This window comes from Vulpes vulpes, chromosome X (assembly GCF_048418805.1).
Source record: "Vulpes vulpes isolate BD-2025 chromosome X, VulVul3, whole genome shotgun sequence".
Classification (NCBI taxonomy): domain Eukaryota; kingdom Metazoa; phylum Chordata; class Mammalia; order Carnivora; family Canidae; genus Vulpes; species Vulpes vulpes.
In genome coordinates, this window is record NC_132796.1 from 44,403,286 (window position 1) to 44,429,685 (window position 26,400).

A 26,400-nucleotide genomic window follows, 5' to 3' on the forward strand; every position below is an offset into this window, starting at 1 on the left:
ACACATTCAGAGGCTAGCCTTTAAGTTCTGAAATTGAAAACTTCCCCTTTAATTCTGTGTGCCTGACAGGCTGGGCCAAGAAGGCCCATTAAGAAAGCGACTAAATACTGGTAGCTAGCTCCCCACCGGCTCAAGGCCTAGGGAGAGCTGGAAGCACATGACGGCGACTGACGGCACTCTATCCCCCCACCCCCACCCCCACCCCCCCCGCACAGTCTCTATGGTATTCTTCCCAGTTCACCCGCCCCTTGGATAGCAGCAGTCACGTGACGGAGTCCGGGTTTACGGCAGGTGCCCACGTGATCCTGGCCTGCAGTCCGTGCCTGCGGTGAGGTACCTGGGATCCTGCAGGGCTGGCGGTTAGGTTGTAACTGCCGCTAACGGCGGACGCTCTCCGGCGACCAGGCTCGGTAACAATAAGCCGGCGGAAGCGTTTGGCTCTTGGTGCCTACCGTACGGGTCTGCTCTTTCTGCCACCTCCGCCGTCCCCACCTCTTTGCGGGGGAAGTCACCTTTGCGTTTTGGGCCTGAGGCCCAAACTCGACACGACCCCCCCCCCTTCCCACTCATCCCCCGTCTTTTCCTCTGAACCACCATATCATTTAGCCTTTGAGCTGGCCAAATCGGCTCTGCCTTGAGGCCAAGTTCGAAGAGGTTAAGGTAACCGTGGGGAAAACAGTCCCCAGTGGACAAAGGCGGAGGCAAGAATAGAGCAGGCCTAGCGGCCACAGGCAATAAAAATAGGCGACTGAGGGTGTGAACAAGGAAAAGAAAAAGAAAGGAAAAGAGTACTGCGGTTTAGAAAGAACTGGAAAGGACTTGTTGCACGATGGAAGATTCTGACTCTGAGAGAAAAACGGAGAAAGAGAATCTGGGACCAAGAATGGATCTTCCCATAGGGGAACCAGAAGGATCGCTTGGGTGGGTGAAGTTTATTATGTCAAACCTGAAAGGCGGTGGGTTCTAACTGAAGATAATATTGTGAATTAGAACACCCCACCTATGATAAATTGCTTTCATTTACCCTTAAGGTTGATTGATTTCATGCTTTTGGTGACAGGATAAACTGGCAAGAGGACTGGTTGGCGGTTAACTGGGTAGAAACAGCATTTGGGGTGGGCTTGATATCAGTCCTGAGGTTTTTTGGGGGGTATTCTATTTGAGAAGGTAGTTCTAAGTTCCTTTGAATTATCAGTATAGGAGATTTAACATCATGTTGAGGATAAGACTAGGGAAAAGGTTGGTATTTCTGGGGCAGAGAACAGTGGCTTGAAAAGTGCTTTTAGTGCCTTTTTGTACCTGAATTTGAGATTTGTATTGTGTATACCTTGTACCTGTAAGGAGTGCAATCTGACTTGGAAGGACAGCTGGCTAAACATACTTCCAGATTTTAAAAATAGGCTAACTTAAAAATAATAGAGGACAATCAAATAAGGTAATATTTTTTGGCTTATTAAAGCACTTGTATATGTTACTTTGATAAATTCTTTAGGATGGTAAAAAAAAATTGAATTTTTTCGCTCATTTATATTACTAGGCTAGTCTTCTTAGGAGTCATATCCTGAGTATTTTAATTAGGGGATAGGGAGATTGAACCCAGTTTTATAATTTAGGAAAACAAGAGCCACTTTAACTGAGTTCATACAGCTGTACTCAGCTGTTGTGCTAAACATGTTCTTTTGCACCTCCACATTTATTTATTTTTAAAATTCCAATCTAAGGCAATGGACCCTGGAAACTGTCTTTTGGTTTATATCTGCAGGTGGGTACTACCAAATACAGCCATGAAGAAAAAGGTAAGACATATTACGTACTCCAGATACATGAAAGTAAAGGTAAGAAGTTACAATTCAGGAAATATATTTGTGGTTTATATATACCATCTTTCCTGGACCATTGCAGGAATCCTCTATGTGTTCTCTTTGACTCTTGTCTTCATCTTTGCTATCAGATTTGATTTTTCTAATATTTAAATCTAATTGGGTCAGTCACATACTTAAGACCTTTTCATAACTTTACCAAAACCATAGAATAAAATTGAAATGATTCCATAGTATAGAATGCCCTTTAAAAATCTGTTCCTGAAAAAAAGAAATCTGTTCCTGACTAAACTGATCTGTGACCCCTGTATCACCCTATTATAGCCAAAGAGAATCTGCTTTTCTCCAAATTTACAAATTAATTTGCATTTTGTGCAAGCCATACACAAATACTACACTGCAGGCCTCTTCCTGCACATTTATGTAGAACCCAACTTAAGTGTTACCTTTATAAGATCTTTGAGTTTTCCAGGTGGAATTGAGCATTCCTTCCCTTGTGCTCTTTTTTTTAAAGATTTTATTTATTTAATTGAGAGAGAGAGAGAGAGAGAGAGAGAGAGAGAACAAGCATGAGGAGAGGGAGGGGCAGAGGGAGAAGGAGAAGGGAGATTCCCCACTGAGCAGGGAGCCCTACATGGGGTTTGATCACCAGGACCCTGAGATCATGCCTGCACTGCCAGGCACCCCTCCCTTATGTTCTTATGGTACTGTGCCTTACCTTGGGGTTTAGGCAGAATCAATAAGGGCACAATTCTGGAGTAAATCTTTGTGGCTTTTAGTTTCTTTATTTGTAAAATGGAGATAATAATATTACCTATCTCATAGGGTTGTTATGAAGTTTAAATGAGTAAATGTGAAGCACTTAAGTACATTAGTGTTTAACGCAATTATCGTTGGTTACTCTTTCATAAGCAGTTGAAGATTTGTTAAATAAAAAAAACAGAAGAAATATGCCATATTTACCCTTAAATTCAGTTATATAACTTAATTTCCTAAAGGAATGTTCTTGATAATCCTATCTAAAAATGCTGTCAACAAGCATAGCTAAAAATACCAGAAATTGCTATGTGATTAAGAATAAAACAATTTTAAAAACATATTTTATTTATTTATTCATGAGATACACAGAGAGAGAGACAGACAGACAGGCAGGCAGAGGGAGAAGCAGGTTCCATGTAGGGAGCCTGACATGGGACTCAGTCCCGGGTCTCCAGGATCAGGCCTTGGGCTGAAGGTGGTGCTAAACCACTGAGCCACCCAGGCTGCCCAAGAATAAAACAATTTTTAACTACTTTGACTTGTCAGTAACATTTCCTTAGATAAAGTTATGTGTCTCAATGACTAGATTAAATTGAGCCTGAGTAAAGTATTACTTTCATTAATATTCCCTGTATTCTAATTTGTAATTAGAACTTTAAAAAAAATCCTTGGGACTGAAGATACAACCTGTAACCCCTTCATTTGAAAAGCAAGGTAATTGGAACTATAGTCCATAAATGTTAAAGTTTGAAAAGGCTGAAAAGTCACCTCAACCAATTCCCTCCTAGTGTAAGAATCAACAGTATCTTTGATAGGTGTTTTCTGTTTTTATTAGGTGCTGATGTTGACGTGAAGGCTGTTTGCCTTCATAAGGCCACCTTTTCCATTGGACAGTTCTCATCGTTAAAAACTGGCTTGTTTTATATCTTTGTTTAGATAGCTTTCTTATTCTTTTGATGAACATATTTTTAACCATCTGTTATATGTTAGGCACTGGAGATAGAAAGGGGATTCTCCCTGCCCTTCCAAGAACTCAGAGTCTTGTGAGAAGCAGACCAAAAAAAAAAATCCCAGATAACTGCAGTGCATTATGGCCTTTGCAATGCTATAGGAGTGCCATGGGGGGAAAGAGGTGAGACACACCTAAGCCAACCTAGGGCATTGGGGTTAGAGAAGCTTCTTGGGGAGATGGTTACTGAACCAAGTGTTGAGGGATAAGTGGAGCTTAACTGAAGAAGAAAAAGGAATGGAAAGCTACTAGCAGAGAGTGCACCATGAAGCAAAGACAGAACTGGCTCCCTAGAGTTCTGGGAGCAGTAGGAAGGGTTATAAAGGGATTCAGTTCAGTATGGCTGGGCTCTATAAGTTCTAGGCCAGGAGGGTCAGGAGGTGAGGGCAGAGGAGTAGAAAAGCCAGATCAAGAAAGGTTTTATATGTAGTTTAAGGACTTGATCTTGTAGGCCATGGGAAACTTAAAAAGAAAAAAAAGAGGGCAGCCCAGGTGGCTCAGCGGTTTAGCGCTGCCTTCGGCCCAGGGCCTGATCCTGAAGACCTGGGATCGAGTCCCATGTAGGGCTCCCTTGCATGGAGCCTGCTTCTCCCTCTGCCTGCGTCTCTGCCTCTCTCCCTCTCTCCCCCTCCCCACCGTGTGTGTGTGTGTGTGTGTGTGTGTGTCTCATGAATAAATAAGTAAAATCTTTAAAAAAGAAAAAGAAAAAAAGATTCAGAGTAGTTAATGAATAAAATCAGAGTAAGTAGAAGGGATGAGATTAAGGGCAGAAGTGGAAAGGTTGACCTTGAGTAGAGGGAAGAACTTTCAGTTATAATGAAATCCCCTGCCAGGTAGTTCAGTGCATGACACATTAGATTATGAGAGATCAGGGGATCCCTGGGTGGCGCAGCAGTTTAGCGCCTGCCTTTGGCCCAGGGCGTGATCCTGGAGACCCGGGATCGAGTCCCACATCGGGCTCCCGGAGCATGGAGCCTGCTTCTCCCTCTGCCTATGTCTCTGCCTCTCTCTCTCTGTGTGACTATCATAAAAAAATAAATAAAAAATTTTAAAAAAGATTATGAGAGATCAGTATTCGATTTCCTCAAGTTGTTATTTCTCTAACATAGTTCTAAATATATGATAATGTGTAATGGTTAGCATAATAAATTCATGTGATTTTATTGCAAAGAATATGTGTGACCCATGACAGGTAAGTGCCTGGCTCCAGGAACTTTAGGTATCTCTGCATTTACCATTGGTCAGGGAACTAGTAGTTACAGGTATCGGCAACAGGTTGTTGGTACTGTCACTTCAGTAAAACATCAAGTACAAGAGAAATAGATCTCTTTAGATTTGATTTGCTCTAGATTTCTAACTTTGTTGTTTCTTCTTACTTTGTCCTTAGGTGCTGTTGATGGGTAAAAGTGGGTCTGGTAAGACCAGCATGAGATCTATTATCTTTGCAAATTATATTGCCAGAGACACACGTCGCCTTGGTGCAACAAGTAAGATGTTTTATCTTATTGTAAAATCAGGTGATCTTAACTATTAATAATGTACATAAAACACTTGATTGCAGTAACTTGGGGATGCAGAGGTTGAGAGATTTGTTTTGGAGCATGTTTTCCCTGTTTTTTTTTTTTTTTTTCATTTCAGAGGCATGTGGCCAAATTCTGGTTATTACTGCTTGCTCTCTTGGGGAGGTTCTTTCTAGGTTGTTTACCAAATGGGGTACTCTTGTCCAACTTGTTTTTTTTATTCTGCTCTTTATTAAACAAACATAGGGACCCTTTTGTTTGCTTATTTGTTTTTTTTGAGGGGGGTTGTTTTTAATTTATTATAGAAAGGGAAATTAATTGATAGGTAGTAACAAGCATAACAATAAAATCTAAGATTTTTTTTAAAGCTATAGTTAGTTCTATTAAAAGGTAGATTCTGGGTCAGAGAGCTGTGGGTGGGAGGTTAACTTGATGTGTACTCTGCTGCTTCTCTTCCTAGATACACATAGATGTTGTCACTGGAGTTCCAGCTTTAACTTGAGAAATGTTTCATTGCACTTTATTGTTTGAATGTTAAATCTGGCTTCTTAATATGGGCTAACTGGGCTTACATAGCTGTGAGTCCAGTGGATCTGTGCTTCTAGGAGACCTCTTCTGTCTATAGACTGTAATGCCATTTTGTTTTATAGCATCCAGGCATTTCTGGATTCTGCCATGGTCCTTGGCCTCTCAGTGATGAAAGCATTGCCCTACTGGCTTTTAAAGATTTCTGATTTGGTTTTCTAGAATCTTGAACACTTTTAGGGACAAGTCCCCCACTACTTCATAGGGTATCTCACTCTGGTTCCAAGAAAAACAAACATTTTAAAAACAACTTCTGTACTTTACCCTGGATATAAAGAAGGAGACCTCATTTTGGTTCATAAAGTGCTTGGAGTATATACTCTTATAGTTGGGGCAGCTTTAATGGTTAGAAAGCTATTTCTTAGTTAGAACCCTGGATCTCTTTTCCTTTATCTCTGTTAGCTGGTCCACTTTCTGTTCCTTTGAGTCTCTACAGATATTTGAGTATGATTAATGTCTTGGTCTATCCTAGCTATCCTTGCTTCCCAAATCTTATCTTTCTTAATTTAAACATCTCCAGTTCCTCCCTTTATTCCTCATATGACATCATTTTGAAACATTTTAAAGACTTTGAATGTGTTTTTTCTAAAAGTGCTGAAACTTGAATAAAAGTGTGATATGGTCAGGGCAGAGTAAGACTATTATATCTCTTATTCTAGGCCTCACGCTGCTGTTAGCACAGTGTAGTCCCCTATGCTTTATTTTTTGGAGTGGCTTTAATTATTCTGAGTCATACTAAAAAAAATTCCTTTTCACATACATTGTTATTAAGACATATAATTTTTCTGATTCTTGTGCAGCTAATATTTTGAATCTAAGAATAAATTCTTATCTCTGTTGAATTATCCAGTTTTGTTTTAGCATCTGTGTTCTATACCCACTGTTTGTTAGCTGTGAAGTCCAGGGAAACTCATTATTTCTTAGGGCCTTAGTTTCCTTATCTGTAGAAAAAGAGATTAGATCTGTTTTCATTTTATGTGCTTATTATCTTACCTGATATGTTAGCTATTCTTCCTAGCTTTGTGCATTTTGTACATTTGATAAGCATCTCATCTAGTTTTCATCTAAGTCATTCTTCAAAAATTTTGGTCAGGAAGCATCCTATGGCCTGTCATGCCTTGAGAGACTTCCTTCTAGAAAGTACCTGTCTAAACTTCTTTATATCTTGGTTTGCTAGATTTTAATTGTTTTTCTATTCTTCCAAGTTAAAAATCTGGATCTAATAGTCATATGGTTTTAGTAGATTAGAGGAAGCTTCTGTTTATTATATGCCTTTTTATTTACTTTAGTTGTTATATTAACTTCATTTTGATACATGACCTGGAAGTTGAGCTTACTCAACTAACAGGCGTTAGAGCTGGATTGTCGCTCTATGCCCCTGCTCTATCCATTGTGCCATAGCCACCATTCCTGGAGGATTTCTTTCTCTGTGTTTTAAATTCTGTACATTTTACTGAAGCAACAGTCAATTTTCTAGTCAATTTATATTTTTGGTTTTGGCTGATCAGCAGAGTTGATTTACTACCTTGAGTCCAGTAAATAGTTATGCAACCCAAATTTCAGAACTGTTCAAGCTACTTGAAATAGTTTTGAAGTAATCTAGCAGCATCATTAAAAAATTATGAACAGAATCTTGCAAATTATATGAACCCTATACATTTAAACAGTCCCATTTATTCAACAAGTGCTTTTCTGGACCGTCCTGTATGCCAGGCACTGAGTAGGACAGGGCTTTTGTCTTAAATGGGACCTTTATTGATATACTTTGTTAACAATTACTGTATTTCCTTAAAAGTAGTAAAAGTGTGCTTTAAAATATGTTGGATTTATTGCTTTAATGTATCATTAGCTAATCTGGGTTCTACTGCTAAATTTATAGACTATTTGAAAATACATATAGTGCATTGATTTTTACTTACTGTTCCTTCTAATGCAGTTGCTGATTTTCTTTAAAATTAAAATTAGCAAAAAGAGTACTTCTAAAATATATTACCTTTAATGTTTTAGTGTTTTTCTAGTTGTCATTGCTGAAAAAAAATCCAATTATATTTTGTTAAACTTAGAGCCTACTGTGTTTTAAAATTTGAGGTAAGGGTACAAAATGATGATACAATTAATTTATTAGTGGGCTATTAAAATCTGTTTGTTGGAATAGTAAACTTGTCAATAAAAATGTGATTATGAAGTATTTTAGTCACAAACACTGTTGACAGCTCCCAGATTTCCTACCTTCTCAAAATTCTCTGTTCCCTTGGCTTTTATTTAATGCTTTATCACTCTGGTTTTCTTCCTTTATCTTTAACCATTTCTACCCCTTTAAAAAATATTTTCTTCTTTCTGCTCCATAAGTGTATGTGATTTCCTAGAGCTCTGTTCTAGTTCTTTTCAGTTGCTCTTTTGACAGCAGGACAGGAAGATTAGGAGAGCCAGAGGGCCATACAGGAGACATGAGACTAAAAAGGAAGACAGAGCATGGTGGTTAGATCATAGAATGCCTTATAAACTAAGTCAAGTAGTTTGAACTTTATGGGTAGCAGTCCATAAGGAATTTTAAATGGAAAAGTGACATGTCAGATTTGATTATTTTTAATTTTCAATTTTAATTACAAAAGTAAAACTTGTGAAAAATTCAGATATTGCAGAAGTGTAGAAAATCTGCTCCTTCCCTCATTCTCAGTCCTGCTTCCTGGGGACAACCACCATTAGTAGTTTGAGATTGTCCTTCTGGCCTTTTTTTCAGGGTGTAATACATATATGAATATGCACAGAGACTTTTTTTCTTTTTAAAGAATAATGGAGTAAAATCTTCATTTTGGAGAGATGATTATATCTAATATTGAGGATAGATTGGAGGGAGGCAAGGATAGAAACAAGTTGACAAGTTATATAACTATTTTAGTAGACTAGGTAAGAGATGATGGGATCTTAACTTGAGTTAGGGTAGTGGTAGTGAGTATATTCAGAAGCAAATGCATTTGGGTATTTAAGAGATTGTGTCAGTAGGACTTGTTGATAGGTTTGCATGGAATAGTGGAAGAAAGAGTAGACTCAAGTATCAAAATAAGGTTTTGGCTAAGGCAACTGGTTAAATTCACTGAGATGGAGAAGACTAAAGAAGAATAGACTTTGTAGGAAAAATGGGGAGATGAGTTATATGTGGATGCACTGAGTTTGGGATATTTATGCATTATTCAAGTGAAGATGTTCAATATATGTTTCAGAAAGGCAGAGAGACATCTGTGTTAAACATCTGATAAACATTTATGAGTTATCAGTATCCAAATGGTAAATAAAATAACATGAATAGATTATCTTACCTGGGGGAAAAGTATAGAGAAAAGTAGGTAGCCAAAGGTGAAATCCTGAAGAGCACCAACATTTAAGGGACAGAAAGAAGAATAGGAAGATATACCAGAGAGGTTATAGGTATGATATCAGAGGCCAAGAGAAGAGAATTTTTTGAGAAGAGAGTAGTCAACAGTGTCATGCTGCAGAAAGTAAGACAAGGACCAGAATGTCCACTGGATTTGGTAATGGGCCATTGGTCATTTGATGAGAACAATTTCTTTGATATGGGAGTAGAAACCAGATTTCTATCCCATGTGCTTCATATCTAAACAGTCACTGAATCCTGTCACTTTTGTTATTGTCTTTCCCTTTCTCAGTAGTACTTCTTTCCATTTTTTTTTAGTACTAGACCGTTTACATAGTCTTCAAATTAATAGCAGTTTCAGCACCTACTCTCTCGTAGACTCTGTTGGAAATACAAAGACATGTAAGATATGATTCCTTTTCCAAGGAGGGGGAAGTAAGGGGAGAAGGGAAGTAGTTTGAGCACCTACTACGTGCCAGGCACTTTAAGTATAATAACGCCTTCAATCCTCACAACAATCCTGTGAGGTCAATAGCATGTCTTCCACCTTTTGTAATAGAGAAGGAAGCTAATACTCGAGGTTAAGTGACTTGCCCAAGGTCACAGAGAGAGGTACAGCTGGTATTCAAACTAAGAACTGTTTGACTCCAATGCCCATGTTTTTTTTTAATGCCCATGTTTTAATGCTTTGCTGCTTATGATCTAGGTTATAAGAAGATAAAATTGCACAAAAGTTAGATAGCAGTCAATTTAAGCAATAGATTCAAGATAGTAATAGAAGAAACCCCACTGTATGATTGTTGCAATAAATTGTAAAAATGATAATTGCTAGACTTTAAGAAATTTTCAGGATAAGAACTTTCATTATTCCTCCTTGTGATTTTTGGTGCCTGGCAGAGAGTAGATGCTTAATAAATGTTTGAATGAATTCAGAGGGAGTGATGACGGTAAGTGGGGGTGGCCAGGTAGGGCTTTTAGAGGCAGTGAATTTATACTGGGTCTTAATAGATGAATATAACTTCAAAAGAAAGGTGGGGAGGATTTTCTAGGCAGATGAACAGAGTAGGCAAAGTATAGAGTGGGGAGGGAAGTGTAAGGCAGAGGTCGCAAACAGGCAGTCTGTAAACTGGATAAGGCCTCCAGATATGTTTTGTTTGGCCTGTACAATGTTTTAGAAAAATTGGAATTAATTATTAATATGTAAAAGTTTCTCTAAAAATCTGGTTTCCCACTACTATTGAAAGATGTAAAGACATGATCATCTTGATCCCACATTCCTGCCTGACAAATAAGCTAGAATTACCATTGCCACCCACTCTATCATCCTCTCGGATGGATGTTTACTTTCTGTACATGGTCATCTTTGCTTTTGCAAATTTACTGGCTTGGCCCATATTAGCAAGTTTGCGACCCCTGATGTAAGGTATATTGGGTGTTGGGGAGGTAGTGGGGTTGGGGAGGACTATGAATAAACCAAATTGGACTGGAACAAAAGTCTTTATTCATGTGACTCACTGGGGAATATAAGGGTAGATTGGAAGCCAAATTTGAAGGACCTTGAATGCCCCCCTCTAGGCATGGAAGAACCACTGAAAGATTTTTGAATGGGGAGTGACATGTTCAAAGTAGTGTTAAGAAGATGAATCTGACAGTAGCCTGTAGGATGAAGTAAAGTGGGTAAGGCTTCCTGGTGGGAGGTAATTATGGAGCTATTGTAGTTGTGTAGGCTTAAGAAGTAAAGGCCTTCCTTATTGTTAGTGGCATGTTGTAAAACAAGTGGATCGAGAAATTACAAAGGAATAGCAATGAATGTGAACACAGAGTCAAAAATAACCACTTCTCCTGAAATGGGACAATGATAGGGTCATTAACTGAAATAAGGAAACCAGTAGAGGGAACAAGTTAGGTTATGTTTTATGCTTGTTTTGTATTTGGTGTTTGTTGTCATATTTTAAATTTTTGTGGAGGGTGTTGGCAGTTTACTAAAGAGCTATTACATGGTATATGTCTCTGTCTTACATGTTGAAATTTTAACATCAATATTATAATTGGAGATTGTTTCTGCTCTAAGCACTAAACTAAAAAGTAAAATGACTTACACTGAGAGCCAGTTCTATAGCTCAGAGTAGTTTAGGTGCCCACCTTGTTACTAAACTGAAAGTCACCTCCTTGTTGTAGCTTTGAGCATTTCACTCCACTTTGGTCCTTCTAAATTCCATGGGTTAGTTCTTTGCTTATTTTGAAATTCACCTTACATGCTACAATTACTAGATTTGTCATATTTGTCTTCCAGTTGATGTAGAACATTCTCATGTTCGATTTCTGGGAAACCTGGTATTGAACCTGTGGGACTGTGGTGGGTAAGTACTATCTGCTTGTTTGTGGGGCCAGTGGCAGTAACCATGGCATCTAGTATAATCAGCATGGAAAATACATTACAGTAGCTATCATTTGTAATAGATACATTAGATACACTTGATAGAAATTGCTTCAGAATTGGCACTTGGTTAAATAAAGATCTCTGACTTTTATTTAATTGTGAAAATGCCTACTCTGACATATTTCATCAGTACTAACACAAGCTGTGTCTAGGTATCTGTAGTATGGGAAAGATTATCTCCCTCTTTTGCAGGTGAAGAAATTAGGTTTTTTTTTATCTCAAGTGGCATAACACCAACATTGAGCTCTTAGCCATCATACCATATCACCTCATTCTTTATTATTTCAATCTCCAGGCAATCTAAGCACTGTGGATCAGCCCTAACCATATATTCTCTAGCTGAGTTACCAACTGTTGGAGGGATAGGAAACAGTTTTTTCTTTCATGGCTGAGGTAGTTCTAGAGTATTCCATCACAAATGCACATTCACTGTGCTTATATGTAGGTATTGCTCCTTACCCTATGGCTATTTGTGTCTCCATGCTGCAGCAACAGTGTGTAGTGCATGGTGGTTAGGACCCTCGACTCTGGAGTTAGATTGGGATTTGTAGCACAGCTCTGTTAGCTGTGTTATCTTATATAGATCATTTAAACTCTCTGAGCCAGTTTCTTCATCTATACAATAGGGATAATGATGGTACTAAATGATAGGGTTGTTTTGATGATTAAGTAAGATGACATATAGATGCATAGCAAAGTTCCTCACAAAATTTATTGTTAGCTCAGTGTTTACTAGCTCCTAGCATAGAACCAACCATGGAACAAGGGCTCAATGAGTTATTTGTTGAAAGAATAATGAAATAGCCAAATATTCTAGAAGAAAATGACCCATTATTGCTAGCAGATGGGTCACTTGATGCTCTAGCAGCTCTCTATACAAAACCTTCCTCCTTATCATTCTTCTAATTCTGTAATCTCTTTCAAGAGATTAGTCCCAGTTTCTTGGTTTTAGGCCCTAAGATATTATCATTAAGTTTGCAGGTAAGGCAGCTGAGTACAGTGATACTAAGAATTCCCAAAGGTCACACAGCTAATTAATAGCCAAGTACAAGACTAAAAGCTAGGTTCATGATTTCTCTTTTTCATGACAAAACTACTTTTTAAAAATTTATGTTTTTAATTCCAGTATAGTTAATATACAGTATTATATTAATTTCAGGTGTACAATATAGTGATTCAACAATTCCATACAATACCTGGTGCTTATCATAAGTGCACTCCTTAATCCTCATCACCTATATCACCTATCCCCTCCCCTCCACTAACCATCAGTTTGTTTTCAAGAGTCTATTTGTTGGTTTGTCTCTCTGTATCTCTCTCTCTCTTTTTCCTCTGCTCATTTGTTTAATTTCTTAAATTTCAACAAAAGTAATTTTTTTGCTGGGTTCTTGGTAATTGAGAACTTCTGGGAAGCAGCACACAGCCTAGGGATCAAAGAACAAAACTGCTAAAAAGCTATCTTGAAGTCATTTCCATATAGTTTAGAGTAGTATTGACTAATTATTTATTCAATAAATATTCACTGAGCACCTACTACTCTATGGAAGACTCTTTGCTTAAAGCTAGGAAACAGTGGTGGACAGTAACAGACATGGAACTTACACTTTAGGGAAATGAATTCCATTCATTAAAAACTCACAAACACATGTAACATCACACTTGTGGTTAAGTGTTAAAAATAACAACAATGTAATGGTATTAAAGCCTGTGGTGACTGGATTTGCTCAAGATAGAGACATTAGAGGGATGCCTGGGTGGCTCAGTGGTTGAGCCTTTGAGTCAGGGCGTGATCCCAGAGTCCCGGGATCAGGTCCCATATTGGGCTTCTTGCACGGAGCCTGCTTCTCCTGTCTCTCCCTCTCTCTGTCTCTTGTGAATAAGTAAAATCTTTTTTTTTTTTTAAAAAAGAAAGGTTGGAAATGGTTTCTGTGAGGAAATATGGATTGAACGGAACTCTAAAGGGACAAGTAGGAGTTAATTAGATGTAGGTATAGGGGAATAGCATGTGAAACAGAGTAAATCGCATATATAAATGCCCCCTTAGTGGATATACTACAGGCCAGTGGAACTGAGAGAGGTCAAAGTGTATTTGGAACACAAGGAGAGGGTCAAAGGGTGGTGCAAGGTGTGGCTCAAGAACTAAGAAGGTGAGTAGTGAAAGGGACCATAAGGGAAGTGGGAAAACTGAGTGGCGAAAAATTAGGACAAACCGTGAGAGATTCCTTTTTTAAAAAAATTTATTATTTAAAATAAATTTATTATTTATTTTTTATTGGTGTTCAATTTGCCAACATACAGAATAACACCCAGTGCTCATCCCGTCAGGTGCCCCCCTCAGTGCCCGTCACCCATTCACCCCCACGCCCCGCCCTCCTCCCCTTCCACCACCCCTAGTTCGTTTCCCAGAGTTAGGAGTCTTTATGTTCTGTCTCCCTTTCTGATATTTCCTACCCATTTCTTCTTCCTTCCCTTCTATTTCCTTTCACTATTATTTATATTCCCCAAATGAATGAGAACATATAATGTTTGTCCTTCTCCAATTGACTTATTTCACTCAGCATAATACCCTCCAGTTCCAACCACGTTGAAGCAAATGGTGGGTATTTGTCATTTCTAATGCCTGAGTAATATTCCATTGTATACATAAACCACATCTTCTTTGTCCATTCATCTTTCGATGGACACCGAGGCTCCTTCCACAGTTTGGCTATTGTGGACATTGCTGCTAGAAACATCAGGGTGCAGGTGTCCCAGTGTTTCACTGCATCTGTATCTTTTTTTTTTTAATTTTTATTTATTTATGATAGTCACACAGAGAGAGAGAGAGAGAGGTAGAGACATAGGCAGAGGGAGAAGCAGGCTCCATGCACCGGGAGCCCGATGTGGGATTCGATCCCGGGTCTCCAGGATCGCGCCCTGGGCCAAAGGCAGGCGCCAAACTGCTGCGCCACCCAGGGATCCCTGCATCTGTATCTTTGGGGTAAATCCCCAACAGTGCAATTGCTGGGTCGTAGGGCAGGTCTATTTTTAACTCTTTGAGGAACCTCCACACAGTTTTCCAGAGTGTCTGCACCATTTCACATTCCCACCAACAGTGTAAGAGTGTTCCCTTTTCTTCGCATCCTCTCCATCATTTGTGGTTTCCTGCCTTGTTAATTTTCCCCATTCTCACTGGTGTGAGGTGGTATCTCATTGTGGTTTGGGAAATAAAGGGTTGTTGCAGAAGGGGAGGTGGACGGGGACATAGGGTAACTGGGTGACAGGCATTAAAGAGGGCACATGATGAGATGAGCATTGGTTGTTACACTATATCTTGGCAAATTGAATTTAAATAAAAGAAAGAGGGACAAAAACACAGAACTAAGAAGGTGAAGCTGTACCAGTTTACTATTATTTGCCTATTAATTTGAAGCTTTAAGATTATCTTTCACATTGATTAAACCAACAAAACTAAATTGTAAGTAGGAGTGACTAAACTGAGGACTTGTTCATTACCTAGATGTTTTTTTCCTACTAGACAGGATACCTTCATGGAAAATTATTTCACTAGCCAACGAGACAACATCTTCCGAAATGTGGAAGTTCTGATATATGTGTTTGATGTGGAAAGCCGTGAACTGGAAAAGGATATGCACTATTACCAATCATGCCTAGAGGCCATTCTGCAGAATTCTCCAGATGCCAAAATCTTTTGCTTGGTACACAAAATGGATCTGGTACAGGAGGACCAACGGGACCTGGTAAGAAACATAAAGGATGCTGCATGAAATGGTTGACTTGCTTTCTGAATTTCTTTTGTAGAGATATAGGTAAATAGTATGATTATTTTCAGGAAGAATAAATCTCAGCATAAGTAAAGTTCTGTCATGTTTTTAAAAATACTCATAAATTTTCCATCATAAGAGTAATATACCCATTTGACAAATATTTTTCAGATTTAGGTAAGGAACTTGTCAATGTGATATCATTAAGCATTTTTTATGTTTTTTATTTGAGTAAAATTAAAATATAATGTTCTATTTCAGATGTACTGTATAATGATTCACCAGTTCTTTATAGTTCTTACTGCTTACCAAGATAAGTGTTTTCTTAATCCCCTTTATCTATTTCATCCATTTCTCCATCCCTCCTCTGTGTCACCAGGAGTTTGTTCCTGTATTTAAGAGTCTGTTTTCTTGTTTGTCTCTTTTTTTTTTCTGTGTATTGCTTTGTTTTGTTTCTTAAATTCCACAAGCTAGTGAAGTCATATGGTTTATATATTTCTCTGACTTATTTCACTTAGCATTATACTCTCTAGGTTGATCCATGTTCTTGAAAATGGCAAAATCTTATTCCTTTTTATGGCTGAATAATACTGCATGTGTGTATGTGTGTATATAACATATCTTCTTTATCCATTCATCTATGGATGCACACTTGGGTTGCATCTATATCTTGGCTGTTATAAATAATGCTGCAATATAGGGACCCATATATCTTTTTGTATTTGTATTTTTCTTTTCTTTGTGTAAATACCCAGTAGTGGAATTACTGGATCCTGTGGTAAATCTATCTTTAATATTTTCAGGAACCTCCATACTGTTTTCCACAGTGGCTGCACAAATATGCATTCCCACCAGTATACCTTTTTCTTCACATCCTCATCAACACTTGTTATTTTTTGTTTTTTTAGTTTAGCCATTCTGAGAGTTTAGCTTAGCTGTTCTGAGAGGTGTAAAGAGGTACCATGTTCTCGTTTTATTTTATACTTCCTTGATGGTTAGTGATGCTGAACATCTTTTTGCATGTGTTTCCATCAGTATGTCTGTCTTCTTTGGAAAAATGTCTATTCAGATCCTCTACCCATTCCTTAAATTAGATTATTTGTTTTTTGGGGGGCTTGAATTGTTTAAATTCTTTATATATTTTAGATACTAACTCTATTAGATATATCATTTGCAAATATTTTCTTCCATTTGGTAGGTTGCCTTTTTGTTTTGTTGATGGTTTCCTGTACTGTGCAAAAGCTTTTTATTTTTGTGTAATCCCAATAATTTGATTTTGCCTTTGTGTCTCTTGCCAGAACAAACTTATCTAGAAAAATGTTTCTATGGCCAATATCAAAGAAATCACTGCCTCTGTTTTTTTTTTTAGGAATTTTATGATTTCAGGTCTCACATTTAGGTCTTTAATCCATTTTGAGTTCATTTTTGTGTATCATGGAAGAAGGTGGTTCAGTTTCATTGTTTCATATGTTGCTGCCCAATTTTCCCAACAACATTTGTTGAAGAAACTATTTTCTATTGTATATTCTTGCCTCTGTTATGGTACATTAATTGATCATATAAACATGGGTGTATTTGTGCTGTATTCTGTTCCATGGATCTGTGTGTCTGTTTTTGTGCCAGTACCGTACTGTTTGGATTACTATAACTTTGTAATGTATATTGAAATCTGGGATTCTGATACGTCTGGTTTTCTTCTTCTTCAATATTGCTTGGACTATTTGGGGTCTTCTGTGGTTCCATATAAATTTTAGGATTATTTTTTCTAGTTTTGTTAAAAATCCTGTTGGTATTTTGATAGGATTGCATTAAATCTGTAGATTGCATTAGGTAATTTGGACTTTTCAACAATATTTGTTCTTCCAATTCATGAGCGTGGAATATCTCTTCCATTTGTTAGTGTCATCTTCAGTTTCCTTCTTCAATGTGTTACAGTTTTCAGAGTACAGGTTTTTCACCTCCTTGGTTAAGTTTACTCCTATGAATTTTATTATTTTTTGGTGCAAATATAAATGGGATTATTTTCTTAATTTCTCCATTATTATTATTATATAAAAATGCAATAGATTTCTGTATATTAATTTTGTATCTTGAAACTTAACTGAATTTATTTATCAGTTCTAGTAGTTTTTTGTGGATTCTTTTGGATTTCGCTATGTAGTTTCATGTCATCAATAGTGAAAGTCTTACTTCTTCCTTACCAATATGGATGCCTTTTATTTCTTTTTCTTGTTTGATTGCTCTGCCTAGGACTTCCAATACTACATTGAATAAAAGTAGGAGAGTGGACATCCTTGTCTTGTTCCTGATCATAGAGGGAAGTTCTCAGTTTTGCAACATTGAGAATGATGTTAGCTTTGAGTATTTCATGTATGGCCTTTATTATGTTGAAGTATGTTTCCTCTCAACCTACTCCATTGAGAGTTTTTATCATGAATCGATACTATATTTTGTCAGATGCTTTGACTGCAACTATTGAAATGATCATATAGTTCTTCTCCTTTCTCTTACTAATGTGATATGTCACATTGATTTGCAAATATTAAACCACCCTTGCATCCCAGAAATGAATGCCACTTGATTATGGTGAATGATGTATTACATTACATTACATTTTTAATGTATTGTTAGATTCAGTTTGTTAATATTTTATTTGAGGATTTTTGCATCTGTGTTCATCAGTGATTTTGCCTGTAGTTTTCTTTTCTGTAACTTTTTTTTTAAGATTTTATTTATTCACAAGAGAGGCAGAGACATTGGCTGAGAGAGAAGCAGGCTCCCTGAGGGGAGCCCGATGCAGGACTCCATTGCAGGACCCCAGGATCATGCCCTGAGCCAAAGGCAGGTGCTTAAACCACTGAGCCACTCAGGTGTTCCTTTTCTGTAGTGTTTTTATGTGGTTTTGGTATCAAGGAAATGCTGGTCTCATAAAATGAATTTGGGAGTGTTCCTTCCCCATCTATTTTTTTTAATAGTTTGAGAAGAATAGATATTAACTCTTCTTTAAATGTTTGGTGGAATTCAACTGTGAAACATCTCATCCTGCACTTTTTTGTTATTGGGATTTTAATTGATTACAGATTCACTTGCGTTGCTAGTAATTGGTCTGTTCATATTTTCCATTTCTTCCTCACTGTGTTTTGTGAAATTACATGTTTTTTGGAATTTATCCATTTCTTCTAGGTTGTTCAGTTTGTTTGCCTGTAGTTCTTATAGTAGTGTTTTATAATCACTTATATTTCTGTGATGTTGATTTTATTTCTTCTCTTTCATTGGTGGTTTTATTTATTTGATTCCTGTTTTTTTTTCTGGATAAGTCTGGCTTAAAAAAGTTTATCAATTCTGTTGTGCTTTTTGAAGAACTAGCTCCTAGTTTCATTGACCTATACTGTTGTTTTTTTTCTAGTCACTATTTTATTTCTGCTCTAGTCTTTATTATTTCTTTTTAATTGCCTTTGGGCATTTTTTCTAGTTCCTTTATTAATTTTTTTTTAGATTTTACTTATTTCTTTTAGAGGGAGCACAAGTTTGGGAGGAGGAGAGGGGGAAGAGGAGGGAGGAGGGTAAAGAATTGTAGGGTTTTATTCCTTATTGAGATCACAACCTGAGCTGAAACCAAGAGTTGGACGCCCAACCAACTAATCCATCCTGCACCCCTCTAGTTCTTGTAAGTGTAAGGTTTGGTTGTGTATCTGAGATTTTTCCTGCTTCTTGAGATAGGTCTGTGTTGCGATTATCTTCCCTTTTATAACTGCTTTTGTTGCATTCCAGATATTTTGGATCATTGTGTTTTCATTTTCATTTATCTCCATGTTTTTTTTTTTTTTACTTCATCTTTTATTTCTTGGTTGACCCATTCACTCTCTATTACCATGTCATTTAGCCTTCATGTATTTGTCTTTTTTCCAGATTTTTTCTTGTGATTCATTTCTAGTTTTGTACTATGGTTAGAAAACATGCATGATATGCTTTCACTCTTTTTTAATTTATTGAGACTTGTTTTGTGGCATATCATGATGTATTCTGGAGAATGTTTCATGTATACTTTAGAAGAGTGTATTCTGTTTTTGGATGGAATGTTCTGAATATATCTGTTATATCTGGTCCGATGTTCAAAGCCACTGTTTTTTGGTGTTTTTCTGTCTGATAAAATATCCATTGATGTAAGTGGGGGTGTTGAAGTCCCCTACTGTTATTTTATTATTTTATTACTCTCAATACTTGTCTTTGTGTTTGTTTATGTGTTTATGTTTCTTTTATTTTTAAAGAGAGCAAGAGCATGAGTATTGGGGGGGGTGTTGCAGAGGGAGAGAGAGAATCCTAAGCAGGCTCCACGTGGAGCCTGATGCAGGGCTCAGTCTCACAACCCTGAGATTATGACCTGAGCATAAACCAAGAGTCCGATATTCAACCCACTGAGCCATCCAGGCACCCCTGTGTTTATGTTTCTCCTTGTATTTAGGCACTCCTGTGTTGAGTACGTATTTATAATTGTTCTATCCTCTTGTTGGATTGTTCCCTTTGTCATAATGTAGTGTGCTTCGTTGTCTCTTTGTTACAGTGTTTTAAAGTCTATTTTGTCTTATGTAAAGCATTGCGACTCCATCTTTGTTTTCATTTCCATTTGCATGGTAAATGTTTTTCCATCCCTTCATGTTCAACCTGCATATGTCTTTAGGTATGAAGTGAGTCTCTTGTAGGCAGCATATAGATGGGTCTTGCTTTTTATACATTCATTCACCCTGTGTCTTTTGATTGTAGTACTTAGTCCATTTAAATTCAAAGTAATTATTGATTAATATGTACTTATTGTCATTTTGTTACTTGTTTTGCAAAGTTTTTATAGTTTTATCTGTATTTTTTCTTCTCTTGCTCTCTTTCTGTGTGGTTTGATGGCTTTTTTTAATGATATGCTTGGATTCCTTTCTTTTTTTTGGTTATCTATTACAGGTATTTGGTTTATGGTTACCATTAAGCTCATATATAACATCTGATGCCTATAGCAGTCTATATCAAGTAGATGGTCACTTAAGTTTGCACCCATTCTCAAAGTAATAAATTTTTACGTCCCTTCAACAATGTTTTATGTGAGGGCAGCCCAGATGGCTTAGCAGTTTAGCGCCGCCTTCGGCCCAGAGCGTGATCCTGGAGACCTGGGATCGAGTCCCACGTAGGGCTCCCTGCATGGAGCCTGCTTCTCCCTCTGCCTGTGTCTCTGCCTCTCTCTCTCTCTGTGTCTCTCATGAATAAATAAATAAAATCTTAAAAAAACAATGTAAAAAAAACAATGTTTCATGTGTATGTCATAATTTACATCTTTTTCTTTTTTAAGATTTTATTCTTTCTTTTAAGCTTTATTTATTTATTCACGAGAGACACACACAGAGAGAGAGAGGCAGAGACACAGGCAGAGGGAGAAGCAGGCTCCATGCAGGGAACCTGACATGGGACGCGATCCCGGGTGTCCAGGATCACACCCTGGGCTACAGGCAGCGCTAAACCGCTGAGCCACTGGAGCTGCCTCATCTTTTTAATTTCTAAATCAATAGACTGATTTTTATAGATGCAATTGACTTTATTCCTTTTGTGTTTAACCTCCATACTGGTTTTGTAAGTGATTAGTTTACTACTTTTATTCTGTTTGGTAAAGTATTCTTGGTTGTAGATTTTTTCCTTTTAGTACTTTGAATATGTCCTGCCACTGCCTTCTGGTCTGCCAAGTTTCTTCTGAAAAACTTATGGGATTTCCTTTGTATATAATTTTTCTCATGCTGCTTTAAAAATTCTCTCTTTACTACTACTTTTTTCCATTTTAATTTTTAAAAAATATTTTACTTATTAATGAGAGACACAGAGAGAGGCAGAAACACAGACAGAGGGAGAAGCAGGCTCCTTGCAGGGAGCCCGATGTGGGACCCGATCCCCAGACCAGGATCATACCCTGAGCCTAAGGCAGACACCCAACCACCAAACAACCCAGGCATCCCACTCCATTTTAATTTTTATGTGTTTTGGTGTGGACTCCCTCAGGTTGTTTTTTGGGGGGTGCTCTCTGTGTCTCCTGGATCTGGATATCTGTTTCTTTCTCTAGATTAAGGAATTTTTCAGCTATTATTTCTTCAAAAAATTTTTCTGCCCCCTTCTCTCTTTCTCCTGGAATACCCATGATGTAAGTGTTACTACACTTGATGATATGCAGCTTCCTTAACCTATTATTATTTTTTATTACCCTTTTTTTTTCCTATTTAGTTTGGTTGCTTTCCATTAACTACTGTCTTCCAGCTCTCTGATCCATTCTTCTGCCTCCTTTAATCTGCTATTGATTCCCTCTCATGTATTTTTAATTTCAGTTATTGAGTTCTTCATTTCTTATTTGCTTTTCTGTCTCTCTGTTGAGGGTGTCACTAAGATCTTCCATTCTTTTTCTGAAATCCAATATCTTTATGACCGTATCATGCATATTGCTTATCATCGTTTCATTTAGCTGTTTTGCTGTTGTTTTGTACTGTTTTCTCATTTGGCACATATTCCTCTGTCTCCTCATTTTATCTAACTTTCTGTGTTTGTTTCTATGTATTAGGAACATCGGTTGTGTTTCCCAATATTGAAAGTAATGGTTCTATGAGGAAAAAGTCCCATGGTGACCTGTAGCACAATATCCCCTGTTTAACAGAACCAGGTGCTTCAGGAGTTTCTTCTGTGTGTATTGTATGAACCCTACTCTTCTGTTTGAGCTGTGTTTGCCTTCACATCAGTCTGCTGCAATGGTCCACCTTACCTGTTGCACACACACTGGGTAGGATTTGGTCCCTGTGCTGTTAAGGGGCCAGTCTGAGGCTGTTGTGGGCTTATCATTGGATGGTTTCAGTGGTCAGGTTTGTTTGCAGGGTCTACAGTAGCACCAAACTGCTGGGTGCTCTCCTTGCATTGTCTACTGAGAGGCTTTCGTTGGTGGACAGAGTCTGCAAACAAACCAGCTCTCTGCCATCGATATGTCCGTTAGGGCTGAGATAGCACCTACCTGCAGGGCGCCCTCTCTGCCTTGTCCCCTGAGAGGTTTTTGTTGGTGTTTGGGGCCAAGAATCAGGCCAGATTCCTGCAGGGGCTGCCGATGTACTGTTTGACAAGACACTATATTTGCACTACCAGTTACAAGGTTTGGCTGCTAGGGCTGTATTTATTATTTTCTCCTCTCCCTAAGACAGGAGTCACTTTGGAGTGGTTCTGGCCCTTTCCATGGCTTCTTGCAGGATAAGACATGCAGGAGCTGACTTAGAGAGACTACTGCTGTGTAGGGGAGGTTGGATAGGATTGATCTGCAGGAGATTGTGGTGGCAAGGTGCATAGTGTTAGCAAGGAAAGCGGAGAGTGTTCATGGTGTTTTCTGCAAGTGTCCAGCTATCTAGGCTGGGGGTGTGGAGAGAAATGGTGTTCACCAGTTCTTTTGTTCTTGGAAAAGTTTCTTAAAGATCCCTTGCCCTCTTTCACATGTTCTGAGATTAGTAAATAAGTCTCTTTCTTGTGTACCCTAGGCACTTTTCACACTGCTGCTTTTATGCTGTATTTCAGTGGAGATGTTCGATATGCTGGCTCTTTGAGGATGAAGATTTAGTTTCCTATTGTGTTTCACCTCTCCCAGAGCTGAGCCAGCTGATTTTACATGAGGTTAAACTCTCTGGTTACAAAAATTCACAAAGTTAAGCCCTGCTTGTTTTCAAAGCCAAATGTTATTGGGGCTCATCTTTCTACTACATCCTAGTGTACCTAAGTGGGGTACCTAGTGAGGGGTCTGTTCCTTTCCCTTCTTTTTTTAAGATGTTATTTATTTATTCATGAGAGACAGAGAGAGACAGTGGCAGAGACATAGGCAGAGGGAGAAGCAGGCTCCCCACAGAGATCTTGATGTGGGACTCCATCCCAGGACTCCAGGATCACTCCCTGAGCTGAAGGCACATGCTCAACCACTGAGCCACCCAGACATGCCCCTTTCCCTTCTTCATTCTTGTAGTATCCCTCCCATTTGTGGTTAGTCTAGCTGAGAGTTTGGTTCCCCACATCTCTGCCCCTCCTGCCCTTTTCAATGTGTTCTTTTCTTTAACTGTGGAAAGTCTGTTTTCCAGTCTTTGGGCCATTTTTTGGGTTGGTGGCACTCATGTGGCTGTTATCTATGCATGTCTGTGGGACAAAGTGAGCTTAGTATCCTCCTACTCCACTACCTTCTCCATTTATATCCTTCTTTAAATATCCTTCTGTTTGCTGCCCATTTTATTGTCCTTCAGAATAGGTAGTTATTGTCCAGGCTGGAAGACCCACTGGAGGTGAGATGAAGAAAGGTTAAAGCTATCACTGGGTTGCCTTAGGAAATACATATGCACCAATGGGAGTACCAATGATATTGTATTAAGCTCACTGCCATGTCCCCTTTAATTGCACTGATATGGTATCTTTGCCTTCTTTTATAGCATGTGGATTAGTATATGTAAATTTAAACCAAAGAAGACACAGTAGAAAGAGCAGACTCCTAGCTAGCTAGCTATGAGACCCAGGACTGGCAAGTAACAAATATAGTCCATCTTTAGTTTATGCAGTATAAAATAAAGAGGATTTGATTTTAAAGTCTAAGCTGAAAGAGAAGATCCTCTAAGGATAAAGGTAAGAAAAGCAGTTTTAGAATATTTTGGTGATATAGAAGAATTCAGTTCCTTTTTGAGTTGGAGCCTAGGAGTCCAAGGATACCTCTTTATTTAAAGGATTTTTTTGGTAACAGCTGTGGTCAGGAATACTTTTTTTCTGTAACTAGTTATAGTATTGCCTCCAGTATTTCAGTGTTTGGGCATGATTTGGTGTTTTTAAAGTAAGCTTACAGGCTTTCACAGATGATTTCACAGGGTTCTGTATTTGACTCTGAAAATTAGTAATTTTGAGTAGTATTTTTTCGTTCAATCTCTCTTTTTCCCACTAAGTATTAATTCTGTTGTAATTCAGCAGAAAATTCTGTGTGTAGGTTGGGTTTTGAGATTTTGAGGGCTGTGTTACTGTTATTCTTGCTGTTTTTTTGTTTTCTGTTCTGTTTCTTTTAAAAATCATTTCATTCCCTGGCCAAATTTGCAGTAGAAAAACAGAGCATTCCAATAAATGAGGTCCTTATGGATTTTTTAAATTACTTTTTATTAATCAACTTACCATTTCCTAAATGCTTATATAATATATCCTCAAAGATACATTAATGTTTTTTGTGGGATTCTAAGCTTAATTAATAAAAGTATACTCCATTTCAGTAAAGATTCAAACTTCCAAGTCTAGAAGTTAAAGTGGCTAGGGCACTTCCCCAAATATCAATTTCAAGCTAGATAGATACTTCTCTGTGTGTGTATGGGATCCCCAGATAAACAGAGCCAGTAAGTGTATGTGTGTGTGTGGGGGGGGGGGGGGCGTCAAGGTGAGGGGAGAGGGATTGGCTGATTGACTGGTTTGTTTTTAAAGAGTTGACTTATACAGCTATTGAGACTGGCAAGTCTAAATTTTGCAGGGCAGGCTAGTAGGCTGGAGACCCAAGAAAGAGTAATTGTTGTATCGTGAGTTAGAAGTCAGGTTGGAGGTAAAATTCCCTGTTTCTGTGGGATGGCGTTTTTTTTCTCTTAAGGCCTTCAGTTGATTGCATAAAGCCAACCCACATTATGGAGGGGAATGTGCTTTACTTAGTCTACTAATATAAATATTAATCTTATTTAAAAACCCCTCACAGCCAGATCTAACTGGTATTTGACCAGATGTCTGGTTATTGTGGCCTAGCCACATTGATATATAAAATTAACCATCACAGTGTGTACACACACTCACTATAAATCCACCCAGTCATTGAAAATATCTGTGTATATATATTTGTACAAATAGATATTCTTCAAAGTGTGTGTGGGCATATATACATAGATACATATCCAAGATAAATACATTGTGTGTGGGGGGGTTATATCTATATAGCCAAATAAATACAGTCCATTCAGAATTAATATATATGAGTGTATGCACATATTTGTGTGAGAGAAATATATCTACAAAGGTTAAAGTATTTTAAGTTACAATATCACTATCTTAAAATGACGCAGATAGGTGATTTGGAATGTAACATTACTCTGTATGGTAAAATTTTTTTCCCATTACAGTGCTCTCAGTGAGTACTCACACAAACACCAGAGGCCTGGAGAATTCTAGTAGCTGTTGTACTTTTAGACCTGACCTGAAATAACTTCTGCCGTCCTAGTTCATGAAGTAATGTACACACTAAAAAATTCCTCAGAGGAAATGCTCCTGTTTAAGATACACTGAAATAATTAAATCTCAGATTTTGCAATGAAAGAGAAGAGCTGTTACATGCTGATCTATACGTGGACTTTTTAATTCAGATTTTTAAAGAGCGAGAAGAAGATCTGAGGCGCTTGTCTCGCCCATTGGAATGTGCTTGTTTCCGAACATCTATCTGGGATGAAACTCTCTATAAGGTGTGTATGTTTCCCTGAGATCCCTCATTTTAAGAACATGAAAAAGAGCTAAAAAGAGTATTGTCAAAAATAAAAGATTTTAAACTCTGTTATACCTATTTAGATGAGTTGAATTAAAAAAAAGAAATTATCTACAATAAACTTTTTGAAAAACATCAAATTTAACCTTAAGAGATTTTTATTTTGATCTTAGATTGTGTTGAGATACTTACCAAGTCACACTGAATTAGCCAGTTTTATGATGATTAATTTGATACTGATGTTTTGTGACAGCAGAGGTTTCACTGCCATCATCCATTGTGACCTGTTGTGGTCTCAATGCTGATTGGAACTGTATCTAATATTCAGGTACCTCTTTAGGATATAAACTAGTCTGCCTCAGTTTGGATGGCAATAGAATAACAATAGAGAAGAGACTGGAGAAGGGAGTCTCATAATGAGACACATTTTGCCTAGTATATGATAGCTTCAACTTTCATGCCAAATTGGGGACTAGCATTCTTTTCAACCAGGAATTTTTTCCATTGCTGGAATGGATACCACATTGCTTGCAGTTGTTATAGAGGTTACAACAATAGCTGTGTTACAGACTAAGCTGAAATTACCTTATTGGCACATAGGCTCCTTATCC

At 37.8% G+C, this 26,400-nt stretch overlaps 1 protein-coding gene across 5 annotated transcripts in view; it reads left to right on the top strand.

Moving 5' to 3' along the window:
* The first annotated feature begins 234 nt into the window (after nucleotides 1-234).
* RRAGB (Ras related GTP binding B) overlaps nucleotides 235-26,400 on the top strand; it is a 44,624-nt gene continuing 18,458 nt past the window's right edge. The window contains exons 1-7 of one of the 5 annotated variants that reach the window (XM_025988395.2): nucleotides 235-921; nucleotides 1,763-1,796; nucleotides 4,976-5,075; nucleotides 9,385-9,468; nucleotides 11,360-11,426; nucleotides 15,024-15,246; nucleotides 25,674-25,769. In XM_025988395.2, coding sequence (XP_025844180.1) covers nucleotides 830-921; nucleotides 1,763-1,796; nucleotides 4,976-5,075; nucleotides 9,385-9,468; nucleotides 11,360-11,426; nucleotides 15,024-15,246; nucleotides 25,674-25,769 — 696 coding nt within the window. In that variant the 5' untranslated portion in view covers nucleotides 235-829. The remainder of the gene's footprint in view (nucleotides 922-1,762; nucleotides 1,797-4,975; nucleotides 5,076-9,384; nucleotides 9,469-11,359; nucleotides 11,427-15,023; nucleotides 15,247-25,673; nucleotides 25,770-26,400) is intronic. The other 4 variants (XM_025988397.2, XM_025988398.2, XM_025988396.2 and 1 more) reach the window with 4 other exon arrangements.